We start from the raw sequence: 14,331 nt of genomic DNA on the forward strand, positions 1-14,331 counted from the left end.
TTCCAGCCATTTCTATCAAACCGTTACAATTAATTCAGAACGCGGCAGCAAGATTAATTTTTAATGAGCCAAAAAGAATACATGTCACACCTCTGTTTATCAATTTGCACTGGCTTCCAATAGCTGCTTGTATAAAATTCAAGGCATTGATGTTTGCCTACAAAACTACCACTGGCTCTGCACCCATTTACCTAAATTTGTTACATCAGACTTATGTGCCCTCTAGAAGCTTGTGTTCTGCAAGTGAACGTTGCTTGATTGTGCCATCCCAAAGAAGCACAAAATCACTTTTACGGACTTTTAAATTAAATGTTCCCTCCTGGTGGAATGACCTCCCCAACTCTATCCGGACAGCTGAGTCCTTAGCCATCTTCAAGAATCGGCTTAAAAAACATCTCTTCCATCTTTATTTGACCCTCTAACTTTAACACTCACTATTCTAATTCCATTCTATAAAAAAATCTAACTACCTTTCTAATCTTTTTATATTCTATTTTCTTTTCATTAATTATGCAATTGTATGTGTGTGTCTGTATGTGTAAATGACCTCAAATAATAGCTTGCTCTATTCTTTTTTTATTTTTTTATTTTTTTTATACTATCTATTTTCTTTATATTATATTATTTAAAATCCCATGCTAGGTGTACTGTGTTAACCCAACTGAGACTTGTTATAGAACTTATATATCATTGCTCTTTTTGTTGTTTTTGATTGCTTCCACTGTCCTCATCTGTAAGTCGCTTTGGATAAAAGCGTCTGCTAAATGAATAAATGTAAATGTAAGTTTGCATTTTATTTCCATACAGTGAAAGTGAATCGGGACTGAGGCTGTCATATTGCCTAACATTTCCTGTTGTGTTCCACTGAAAAAAGAAAGTCATACGGATTGGAAACAACATGATCTCACTTTGAAAGTACACATACCGTACATGTAATTTACAAGGAAAATGTACTTCTTGTGTTGCAAATTTGGTTCATATCCTGAAGATATTCATATGAGAACTGGAAATAAGAACAGCTGAAATCCACCAGTATTTTACTAACTTTCATCCCACACGGACATGTCTGTATTTAAAAGTAAAAGAAGAGTTGAAGAATGTTAATGGGTAAGCTCCCTGAACACGTTAACTGGTCTTTCTAGGATTCTTGAAATGTTTCAGATTCCTTTTAAAGTATTTTTTTTATCTCTTTTAAAAACCTCCAATCAAAATGTTTCTCCACCTTTCTTCTTTTAACCCTTTCAGTCTCTGATTCAGTTACTCAGGGATTTTTAAATATGCCTTTATCAGAGATATAAGACTTTTTTTTTTTTTACTTTTTTAATATTTTATAAATGTTATTTAAAAGGGGTAAATCAAAAGACACAATATCTCATAACGTGATTTAGCTTGCTGGCAGTGTTTTGCACTTAGCTGCATTCCAGTTGATAGAAATATGTTCTATGATAGTTAATGAAACTTTTTTTTCCCTGTCAGTTATTCTATTGAAGTGCTGCTCATTGTTCTGTGATGTTTTAAAATTCTTCAGATCTTGTGATTTTTCAACATATTTCACATCATGAATTGCATTGTGTTAAGTTGATGTTTTAAGTTAATACTGTGTGTTTTGACTTTTATATTCTTACTAAACTGAAGCTAAAGCAAGTAATTAAAAATCTATTTTTATGTGTTTTTAATTTGTAATCTTTATTGTATTGTAATTGTACTTTAAATTATAAATATAAGCGTTTTTATTGTTTTAACCATTTATCTTTATCCCTTTCTGCCCTGTTTTAATGTTAGATAAAACATTTTCCCATTTGATTCAAGTCTAATTAAAGTGGTTTTCTAAATAAATAAATATGATTAAATATATTTTTAATATGTTACTTTGACAGCCCCAATGTCAGGTCTTTTCTAAAAAATCCCCAAAATTTATAGTTTTGCACTTGTTTTACAGTAACTAGGTGTCAAGAATTCAATTTACATTACTTTTTTTTTAATTTACAAACCTTTTTCATAATGTTGCAGATTAAACTGAATACTTTAAAATGAAATCTTCTGCAAAGCTTTGAGAGCATGTTCCCACATTTTTACATTGTTCTTTTGCTCCCTTTTTCTCCTTTTAACTTTTGCTTTCTTCCTTTCGCAGTGAGCCTCGCTGGCAGACCCTTGTGCATTATCGGTTTGTGTGTTTTATTTACTGAAATAGGTGGTTGTCTCTCCTTCAGGAGCCGGGCTGCTGTCATTGCTCTTCTTTGTGCTAAGCACATTTCACACTTCAGAAGATCTGTGTTCTTCCTGCTTTCTCTAAGCGGCATTCCATTCGACATGACTCAGTAACTGCCAGTATTTGGATTGTGATTTAAAACACTTCCTCTCTCACCTCCGAGCTTCCTTCACATTGTTTCTGTGAGCGTGCTTGTATGTTTGTCTACCCTTGTTAGAGCCAACTCAAAAAAAAAAAACAATTCAACTGATAGTCTAGTGATTGGCATGCGATAAACAGCGGCCGATCGGCTCGAGTGAGTGATGCTGATGAGCAGGTCAAAACCTCTCTACCATACTGAAATATCATCCAAGCGAGATCCGACACAGCATTGGGCTTACAGTTCCCTGTCACATGCTGTGAACCACACAGCCGAGTCCTCCATCAAGCACTGTCTCACAAGGACCGGCAGAGTACCGAGTCACTCACTCTGTGCTCATTAGTGGGACATCACTTTATGGATTTAGCTGTATTTAAAGATAATTCGATGAATCTTAATAGTCTTTGATGTACTGCTGCATTCCATGTGAAATTTTTTTTTTTGATGAGCTAGATGATTGATTGTGTAATCCTCATAATATACTGCGCTCATTGTTAATGTGTGTTTGTGTGTGATGTCTTTCAGAGGTGCTGGAGGGGAAGACGGCCATGCTTTTGGGCATGAGTCAGTGGAACTCTAATGATCTTGTTGAACAGATAGAAACCCTGGGCCACATCGACCAGACGCAGGGTAAGAGCTCATAAATGTAAATCTTATACTTTCTCTCATCAGTCATACTTCCCCATAGAGATATTAAAAGTCACGATTCATGTATATTGTATTAGTTATGTTCTGCAGTGGTAAAAACATTTACACGGACAGCTGAGTGTCCATGTGAACATAGACCTCACCCTGAGTACTCAAGCAGTCAAAATGACCCAAATGCATATCTCTAGCTCATATCCTCAAGAACAAAGGAGGCTGTTATCTGAAATGGCATTTTATAAAACATCTCATTATGTTTTACATTAACCAACCATGTTGTTCATAATTGTTCATTTCGCCGTGAAAACAGAGAAAACAGACGTCAGGCTTCATTAAGCAGCATCATGTCTCAGCTGTCTCCATTGATTTGTATTACTATTTGTTCTTATCTGGCATATTCTTATAATGGTAAGAGTTAGCTAGCATGAGTCATTAGCGAAGTAAACATCAGATTCTTCACTTTCTCACTGCTTGGAGCTTTTTGAAGTTGCTTTCAGGCTTAGCTTAACATAATGTAGCCGTATTTATTAATATGTCATGTTCTTTGTGCAAAGGTCCATACATATGTGAAACCTAAAGAGGCTCTTAGCTTCACACTAATGCTGCTGAGATTTATTCTGCTCAATGCTCTGTTTATCTGGTGTTATATTTAGTTTCTGAAAGCTCTGCTAGCATTTGTTCAGTGTAACGTGGAAGGAGGATAGTGTACATTTCTGCAGGGTTTGCTTATGTAGTAGCTGATACGTCCAAATCAAATTTATGTACAAAATATGTCTCCCTCATGTGATTTATTGCCTGTGGTATATGTAATTACACAGCAATTACATATCGATTTACTTTTCCATATTGAGTGATACCAGTGATGAAAATCCACCATATAAAAACCCCTAACACACAAACAGAAGTCATTTTCCATAACATGACATTCCCATATATATCTGGTTCACTTTTTTCTCATCAAATAAATTATTTGTATTTTAAAAATGTATAATAATTAATTAAAAAAGTGTGTGTATGTGTGTGTGCGTGAAGGTACAATTTTTGTGATGTTTTGAATGTCCCTTATGTGGATTAAGGCTGTGTTTATATGATAAAAATACAGTAAAGAATAATAGTATTAATATAACAGTAACTGTTTTCTGTTTCCGGAGCCATTACTCCAGTCGTTAGTGTCTCATGATCTTTCAGAAATCATTCTCTTAGGCTGATTTGGTGCTCAAGAAATATTTCTTGTTAATATCAGTGTTGAAAACAGTTTTGCTGCTTAATGTTTTGTTGAAACATTGACATTTTTATCAGGAATCTTTTGTTAGACGATCATTCAAAAGGAAAGCATTTGAAATTATTTGAAGCATTTAAACAAAGTCATCAAAGAATGACAGATATTGATGTAACTATATCTAAAACTATATCACTAAGCTTAAAATATTTTCTTCAAGTGGAAATGTCCTGTTTCTAAACTTAGCAGTAATTATATTGAATCCCAGTCTTATTTCCCCATAGTCCAGTACAGTTGAGTCATTTTATTGAAGGGATTAATTGTTGGAGGTACACTGAAAGTCTGTGGGCACTTAAGGTTTCCAGATTAATTAGCTTGTCAAATAATGGGCTTTCTACCTGGTTTGCTAAAGACTGATGCTAATTAGAAAACAGTGCTGAAGCTACTTTCACATGCAGCTAGCGGGGGGTCTTCTTGTCCAGATTCCAGCCAGCTTGAGTTCAGCAAAGCAGTCTCTATGCTGTCTGATCCTGTTGTGGAGTAAAATAGAGGGTTTTTCTTGATTGATCTGTGTGCAGTATGGGAACACTTGAGTGACACCTGTAGGTTCCTGCCTGATATTGACATCCTTCAGCGTCCATCCTTCAAATATTACAATCAGTTGTCAGAACATTTGACATGTGGTTAACCCTTCTACTTAGGCAACATAGACACTGCCATTATGTCACATTCTAAAGTGCAGTCATAATGATGAAATTTAAATAATGCAAAAATGCTCACTATCCATTGTCAGTAGCAATGAGATGTGTAAAGGACAACTTGCACAGAAGTCAGTTTCAAAAACAAAAAGTTTTCAGTTGTGGTCGATCGAGATGTGTTTTTTGACAGCCAATGTCGATATCTTGGAAAGCAGTATTCTGGGAAGTTTGTGTGCACTGGGATTCATACTTTTCAAATAAAGCCAGGGTAACCCTCATTTTACATACAGCACACAGTGAAATTTACATGAATATGACAGTGGGCAAATGCATAAAGCGCAATATAATTTGAAATCACGAATTTCTAGTTTAAAGCATTTAATTCACACGGACTGACCATCACACAGAGAACATGTGATCACGTGGATAAAAATGCACACTTCACAAGATCTCACAGCTGGATTCGACTAAGTTTGCAGGGTTTGTGAAATTAAATGTTTATTAGTCATTCAAAGATTTGTTTAAATTATATAAGGCATATTTGCTTAATGCTGACCATAAACTAGAAAGTATTATAATGTTTGCCTTTATATTACAAATAGGCCTATAAAAACAGTCATTATAATACTTTCTGTATACATTAATTTCTTTGTTTAACCATTCTATCTTATTATTAGACAGACTTCTATCTGTGTTAGACAGAAGTGTCGAACTGAAAGATGACGGCGAAAAAGACAGAGAGTTTGAGCTGTGTGCTCTCAGGCACTGCCACTCTCTGCACCGTCAAAATAAAAGTCCGGCCTCAAACATATCGTCCAAGCAAAACTCATCGACTGATGCCGATATTTGAAAAATGAAAAATATCGGCCGATATATCGGCCTTGGCGATATATCGGTCCACCACTAGTTTTCAGTCGGTGAACTTGAAAAATAAATGAAATATAATTCATTTAATAAATATTATTTTATTATGGACAAATATTTGTGCCATGCATTTTTAACATGCTCCACAATGTCCTAATGGCAGATTTTATTGAAATCAATTGTGTCACGTCTCCCATGTGGAGCGCAGATTGTTTGGCATGTAAAATTATTGGCTGAATAGAGACATTTATTTCAAATATTCTTTCTCTGCATTAAATATGAGCTGTTTTGATGGTTCTTTATATAAAGTCCATTGATGTCAAATCTTGTAAAATCAGCAATAAAGCTAGTTAGATAAGCTGGAGATGTGATGTGTTTTTTTTTCTTCTTTCAGAAGTACCTGTAGCTTTTATTCTTTGTTTCTGAATACCGTCTGGCTTTTCATCAGCCAAACACAAGCTCTTTGTGTCCTGCTGTACATCTAAACTCACAAAGGTTAAGGGATTGCTTTTATTCCATCTGCTCCCCTTGATGTAAAAGCAGTAGGTACTTTTGAAAATTTGACTTATTATCCATGCCACCATTTTCACTTTTCATAGCAAGATGATAATGATTCTATAAATCAATTTAATGGGGACTCATTAGGACCTTTAAAGCAGACACTCCAGTTAATTGGAGTTCCTCGCAAGTAGAAATCTCATCAGTCTCTGATCTACAGGATCTGGGATGCCTTCCCTAAGGACTACCTGATTGACGACCTGATTATTTAAGGAATCATATACGTGACAGACAGCTGGAGTCAGTTTAGGGATTTGGGGACGTTTGTGACGCTCTCTACAAATATATATACTCACATCTTATCAGTTCTCTTCTCTTCTCTTCTCTTCTCTTCTCTTCTCTTCTCTTCTCTTCTCTTCTCTTCTCTTCTCTTCTCTTCTCTTCTCTTCTCTTCTTTTCTCTTCTCGAATTCAATCAATGTAATAATGAAGGACCCCATTAGGTTAGTACTTGAGATTTATAACTTTTTTTAAGTCATTTCTTAATTTATGAATTTTCCCCCTTGATTATGAATAAGTATACATACATTTGTGCTTCCTCTATGTTATCAGCAGCTTACAGTAGATGTGATTACTACAGTGGTTCGCAACCACGGGGCCTCTTCCACATTATTTAAAATATGACAAAACAGCATTGAAATAAATGAAAGCACCTTATAATCATGATATTTCTAAATCACCACATTAACTTTTAGTTTGAAACCTGAATATAAGAGAAAGTGTCACTTTAAAAGTGTACAAAATAGAGAACAAATATAATCGTATAACTACAGTACATGGCCATTTTTTGTAAAATATATATTTATTTTCTTTAAGATCAGTCTTCTGAGATATTATAGTTGAGAGTGATTCGGTGTTATTTTCTTATCATTATGATACTAAACTGATAGCTGAGATACTAAAATGAGATATAGTTTTAAATTATATTTAATTTTAGTTCTGTTATTTGTCATATATGTATTTTTTTATTGTCTATACATCAAGTACTTGAATTAATGAAAATAATCAGTTAAATAAAATATCAAAACTTATTTTGAGTTCATTTTTATTTTATTTCAAATAATGACAATTTTTAAAAAATGTTTTTAGTTTAAGATTTAGTTAACGATAATAGCCCTGGAGTTGTGAGCAGTTACATGTGATAATTTTAGACAAATGCAATGTTTTTTTTTGTTTGTTTTTTTATATCAGAAAGAGAACTGATTGGCTGTTAAAATAATATATAATATTACTAATTATTATAACTACAATAAAATAAAAAGTTCATATATAATAATAAATCTTTTAAGATTTTAATAATTTTTTTTACTTAAATTATTTTTCCCTCATTTCTTATTTATGACCAGATCTTCTGAAGCATGTGGCCAGTTGTACAGCAATATATATAGCAGTCATGTAGCCACTAGGCAACAGATAAATCAAAGTGATAAAATCTTGCTCTTGAGCTTAATAGTGGTATGAACTTTTGACTTTTGATTTGTCAAAGATCTCAGTGTTCATTTCGCTTTCTGCCCTTTTTTACTCAAGTTTTCAAATGTTAATCTCCTAGTCAGTGGCTTCTGTGACAAAAACAAATACTCTGCAATCTGGTTTATGATTTGCTTTGGCTGATTAAATTAGAATAGATGTCTCTGTCGGCTGATCGAATCACACAAGTTATCTGCTCAGCTTATCTGAAGGACTGCAGCTGACAGGCTCACATCGCTTCTAGCTCTTCGCAGACACGGCCTCTCAGTGCCTCACCAAACCCAGACACTCGAACATACCTCATCAGTATTCTAACCAGCGTGAGCTCCTACCAAGTCCTATTTTAACATATGCCACTTGTAGGCACAATCTCCCTCACACGCTAATTCCAATTTAAGTACTTTTCGTTCCTTTTCTTTCTCCATTTAACCACAGAATGCCCCAAGCAGGGAAAAATGAAGACACACAAATCTGGTAACAATAAGACGACTCCACAGAGAGAAAGATTGAGAGAAAAGGGAGGAAAAGGACCATAATAAAGTGTATATGGCGCGTATTTGCACAGGAGGAGCTCAGAGCTCACGATTGTTATATTGACTTTTATGTATCTGTCAGCGCTGAAGGACACTGATACCAGACTGTGACAGATTCTGCTGTTCTGAGAACTAGGTGTTCGGGTTCCAACATTACCATGCTAAAATCTTTGGCTTTGGCTATTACATAAAAGGGAATTACTCCACAGTTGGCTGATAACTACAACAATACATGGTTTAAGATTAATATTAAGAATGATGACCCGACCCTCTATGATGTTAGTTATTAATGTAGTTCAAATCACCATCTACCAAAGAAAACACAATTTATTTTAAAAAGTTTCTTCTTTATCCAGATCTCTATTTATTACATCACATTACACTGAATATTTATAGCATTAAGGCAACAAAATATTAGAAAATACTGAACAAAATCATGTTTTCAGCTTGTTTTTTGATGGGGGTATTAATAGGAGTATGATCAAAATCTTATGGAGTAGTTTTATGATGGACGGATGCAGTTTTTAAGGCTTCAAACACTGGGGCACCATTCACTGCCATTATACAGCTTGGAAGAACCTGGACAATTTTTAATATTACTTCGATTGGATTCATCTGAAAGAGGAATGTCAGATACGCCTAGGATACCCTGAGGTGAGTAAATCATGAGCTAATTTTCATTTTTGCGTGAACTATTCCTTTAATAACACAGTAACACCATCCTTAAACTGGACGATAGGTGGTAAAACCAATTCACTCCCATTATAATAAACTGTCTTTAAAGTGTTGAATAGCTAACAGAATAGATTATAGTTTTGACAGATTTTTAAATCACACTGTGAATGTGTCTCAATACAAATTTTACAGCAGAATTTCTAGTGGCTGACACATTTCTATCCTACAATAGGAAATGAATGCTGTTGTTGCATCTAGCCTGAATAAAATGAGCTTGTTGAGTGTTAACACCATACACCTGTTGTAATGTCTCCTCACAAGTTGATGTGTTTCTGTAGTGTGAGAATGTGGATGCAGACAGACAGGAATGTCGGTGCACAGGTGTTAGATCCAGACTCATCAGTTGTGAAAGTGAGCTTGCCCAGACTTGTCTACACACAGCATACCAATGTACACACAGCAGAGGGTACAGATGCTCTCGGGCAGTCACTCCAGTCACATACACAGACTCAAATTTGGGTAGAATTCAGCTCATGTGTTTTTTGTTGTGAATGTGTGGGAATATATTTGTGTGTGTGTGTGTGTGTGTGTGTGTGAGAGAGAGAGAGAGAGAGAGAGAGAGAGAGAGAGAGAGAGAAGGAATTTGTGTTTTGCCTTCATATTCTCTTATTTGAGAGGGTGAGTGCTGAAATCAGACTGTTGAATTTATTTCCACTGAACATATTGCTGTCCATGGCAAATTTGACGAGAAGCTGGAATCTGTTATTTTTAACATTCTGCACCTGGGATTTGGAACAGCCAGGTGTGTTCCGTGGCAAGCAGATGGTCAGAAATGTCTGCTCTGCTCTGCTCTTCCTGAAATCGCACACTTTTCCCATGTGGCAGTCACACCAAACTCATCGTGATGTAGTTTTGTTTTTCTTCTCCCAATAGTCCCCCATTGTCCAACACAAATTTCATGCATAGAGTTACTGTGGGTTCTTAACCTAAAATAAATGCATGGTTTTACTGTAGATTTTTAAAAACAAAATCAAAGCCTGGTAATATTTTCAGTATTTATATTATTTCTGATATAATTAAAGCAAAACGTCTTGTTTTCAGACTTGTTTTGGATTGAACAGAAACTGGCTTTATTGATATATTCATTTTAATTAATTTTTTATTCCAGAACTGAATTCAATAAAAACTAAAAGAATAAAAGAAAAATTAAAATGTTATTGAGGCAGAAAAATATGATTTCAGTTTACATCTGAATTTTTTTGCATTTAAGTTACAATTAAATTATTTTCATATATTATAGTAATCTATACATTTCAATACTTTTAAGTCATCCTGTGGCCCCTTTAGAAGTTTGATGAGGCCCCCTAGTGGGCCTCGGCCCCTTGGTTGAGAACCATGGCCTTTTTGAATCGAATCTGCATTTCCTAGAATTTCTGATAATCTTGCTGCTTGCTCAACTCGTTTGGCAATCCAGTTACGGTTTGTGTCCAATTTTTGGATCCAAGAAACATTTCACTGATATAATTTCTAGCTCTCTTGAGTTGAATTATACTCTTCACTTCTCTGTTGAGTCTCTGCATGAGCTCAACCAGTCGCTGAGTTAAAGGCAGCCTGCGGCCGCGGTCAACCCAGGTGTATTTTTGGCAACACATTCCTGTTTAAATGCATATATGCATTCTGAACCGACCCCTCTGTCTATCTCTTTCATTCTCAATCTATTCCACTCAATCTGTTTCACTTCTTTTTCTCTGTCTGTAACTCTGTTCTCTTGTTGCACCGTCATTCTCTTTCCTTGATCTCTTTCTTTTTATCTTTCGCTCTGTCTTGACACTGCACTACGTAGGGCTGGACGATTATGGCCTAAAGTCAAAACCTCGATTAATTGAACACTTTACCTCGATTACGATTAATGAACGATTATTTTGTTTCTGTTTTGTTTTTTTTGCCCAGTTCACTTACAAGGTTTGTACTGTAAACAGGGCCATAGTTGGGGTTTGCGGGGCCCCGGTTCAGGTTGTACCAGTGGGCCCTGTTTGAAAGTGTTTAATTTGTATGTTCATTCTGTTTATTTGTTCATCAACATGCCCGCCACGTCCCAGAATGCAACGCGGCGCCCAAGCCCTATTAGGCGCGGTCACTTTAAGAGACAATGAATGCATCCAATATAATACACATACGATTTTTTTCTCAACTGTTTACTTTAAGTTAAGACATAACTGACAGTTTTTTCGAACATACTATCTAAGACGGGTATTTTCACATATTTTTTATGTATTTGTCGTTACAAGAGCAAAAACAGACACATTCGGTGTTTAAGTGTTTAGAGATGGCTCTCTCTGCGTGAGCCCTGAATACCAGAACACCGCAGTGCTGAAGTGGGCTCTTACACATCCTTTTCTGTTTGTTTAAACTGCAAGTTGTTTTTCTTCGTTGAGGTGCAGGAGGACCTTAAAGGAAAACTTTGCAAACGAAACCTGGGTTCAGTGTCGCTGTCTGTGAGACGCGGCTCTCTCTCCGCGTGTGCACCGAGCACAGCGCGCGAGTAACCCGCTACTGAGTTCAGCTTTTCCGCGTCTTGTGTTTGAATGCTTTAAAGTCTTTTGAATGGTTACATTTGCAAGCGGCAAGGCTTAATAACGCACACAGCAGCGTTCTGCAACTGTCCTGAGTGGTTTTTTAGACTGGCCTCAGCCAGAAGGTTGAGATCGACGATTTTCACATAATTTAGAAAGAAAAATTCTAGGCTACAAGCTCCAGTTATCAAAAATCCCGGGAACCAATGTTCTGTATGTGTTTTATGGCCTTATTCAAGTGATTTAACATTTTTAGTTTTTCACTAACCACGCATAACATTTTTTTTCTCAAAAACACAATCATGTACATGCATGCATTTCACATATTATTATAGCCCAGTTTGTGCTGATTATAGTGAGATTAGACTTTACCCATTTAGATATTTATAAGAAACTGAAAAAAGCACAAATGTCAGGGCATGACAAAACTTCTCCAGGCCCGAAAAATACCCTTAGACTCCAGAGGGTTAAAGGTGGGATATTTTTTCCTATTGAAAGAACGATCATAGCTCACTATCAGCAGTTATTTTATCTATGTTCGTAACATTTCTTACATATTATTGCTGTGTAAGAGATAAATAGTTTAAGAGATAAATAAAGATTAAAAGTAAACAGTACCAGTACGAGTGATTGCGTGTGTGAATTAGTCATACCGTCTTTATATTATTGTGAAGCTGTGGGTTGTAAATAGCCTAGTTGCTTCAAAAGTAGAAAAATATGCTATAATAAGTTTTGAGATTCTAAGATACTTTAGTGATAAATCACAGGACAGCGCTGACAACTGCGTTCCTCTGTGCACGCGATCTTCACAGCTATGAGTTTTCGTGCCACAATGCAGCTACGTGAACATGGTAGCTAGATATAATAATACACATCCGATCGTCTAATCGCTTGAACGTCCAAACCATAAAACAAATACAACTGACAAAGTTTAGTGAAGACTCAAGGCTCACCGCTCGCGCGCCATCACTATGTGTTGAACCGGCGTTCACCTCTGTGTTTTGCTTTTATGCCACTGGCTACACACGCTTTTAAGGGGGAAGTATTAACAGGAAATAACCGACATGGGAAAATTACATCGGTTAGAGGTTCTAAATTTCAGTTTCGATTACTTTTCGATTAATCGTCCAGCCCTAGCACTACGTCATGTATTACTGAACAGTCCTACCTTAGCAACTGTTGCCACTTGTTGATTATCAAGCAAGCTTGGTTTTTCTTCAGCCGAAAATTACACTACATCACACTTAAATACACTTAATTTTGTAAATGTTTTTGTTGGTGAATGTGGCGAGTGGGACGGGGCCGACGTGGGAACAAGGAGGGAGGCCGGCAATGATTGGGAAATCAGTGACACCTGCGACCCACTGCCGGTCTCGAGTCCCACGTAGGAGATGGAAGGATATAAAAATGGAGCGACGACAGTGAAGGACGAGAGAGAACCAGGCCTGGGCTTTTAGTTGTGTTTTGATTTTTATTTGAGCGCACCAGTCGTCCGTGAGGGGCTGGTGCACTGTTTTGTGTTTATTTTGTATTATTAAAATGTTGTTTGATTATCCGCCGGTTCCCGCCTCCTTCTTCCCGATGATTATTAAGGGTTAATTCATTACAGTGAACAATACAAAGTAGCACAGCGATATCTTCTTCCTATAGAAATATATATATTTGTGACTCTTGTGTATTTGATGTTATCAAATGAAAGTCACAGGTTACAAATGTGCATTGTACTATTGCTTGCCAAAATGACAATTAACACAGTTTTTAATTTTAAGTCAAAATACCTGATTCAGTCCATGATTCATACTATGTTTTTCAGGCTGGGTCTGTTTTGGCAGTCTGGAGAGAGGGATGTTTCCACAGCAGTGCTATCATGACTCAGGATTGTTCAGGTTTGCCTGACAGAGATCCATGTTTTGTTAAACTATGGAATCAAAATGAGGAACAGCCTCAGTCAATACACATTTGACCCTGTAGGGTTTATTGTCTTATCAGCTGAAAATTGGTTTTACTTATTGTCACCTTGTTGGAGATTTAGTGCCCTTCAAGAAAAGATGAGTGTCTTTGAAGCTGAGGGAGCAGCTCTACTTGTTGGTTGATTTTGTTTTTCTTTGTACTTCGTTTTCACTCTTGTAAAGGAAGAGAGTTGTTGGTTAGATGTTATATTCTTTGGAGTGGCCAATTCTTTCTGTCAATCTCCTTCCTTTCTTTATTTATTCTTCACATGTCCTCTTTCTCTAATTGCTCTGTCTGATTGGATTGAGGTGCCAATACAGCATGGCTGTCTCCGTGATGTGCTCTGAAGTTGTTTTTGTGTTTATGTTAGTTTGTCCTGTATTTAATTATATTCATGCAATCAGTTTCACCAGGGAAGAATTGCTTGGCATTCGGCACCACAAATATCCCGATATATTACCGGTTTTCGACTCTTCTGATGTTTTGCTGGACATTTTCGTTGGCAGAGCAGCTGTGCTGATCACATGCTTTCAGGACGCGAAGATGGGGAAAGAGAGCGGGTGGTGGTTGTGAGACTCATAAAATGCGGATTTTGAACGCCATTGCCTAGCATCCATCTGGCAAATCTCCGCTCTCTACCCAACAAAACGGACAAACTCCTTCTGCTCTCCCAGACAAATAAGGATTTCTCACACTCTGCCGTTCTGTGTTTCATGGAAACTTGGTTAAACTACCCCATTCTGGACAGCGTGCTCCATCTGCCAGGCTTTCAGGAGTTCAGAGCGGACCGCGACACAGAATC

General features: G+C 36.5%; 1 protein-coding gene across 1 annotated transcript in view; it reads left to right on the forward strand.

The window, feature by feature from the left end:
* LOC132123614 (membrane-associated phosphatidylinositol transfer protein 3-like) overlaps positions 1–14,331 on the forward strand; it is a 105,088-nt gene that overhangs the window by 37,019 nt on the left and 53,738 nt on the right. The window contains exon 3 of the mRNA XM_059534377.1: positions 2,874–2,978. Coding sequence (XP_059390360.1) covers positions 2,874–2,978 — 105 coding nt within the window. The remainder of the gene's footprint in view (positions 1–2,873; positions 2,979–14,331) is intronic.

The sequence above is a fragment of the Carassius carassius genome, chromosome 41 (genome assembly GCF_963082965.1).
Source record: "Carassius carassius chromosome 41, fCarCar2.1, whole genome shotgun sequence".
In the NCBI taxonomy this organism is placed as follows: Eukaryota; Metazoa; Chordata; class Actinopteri; order Cypriniformes; family Cyprinidae; genus Carassius; species Carassius carassius.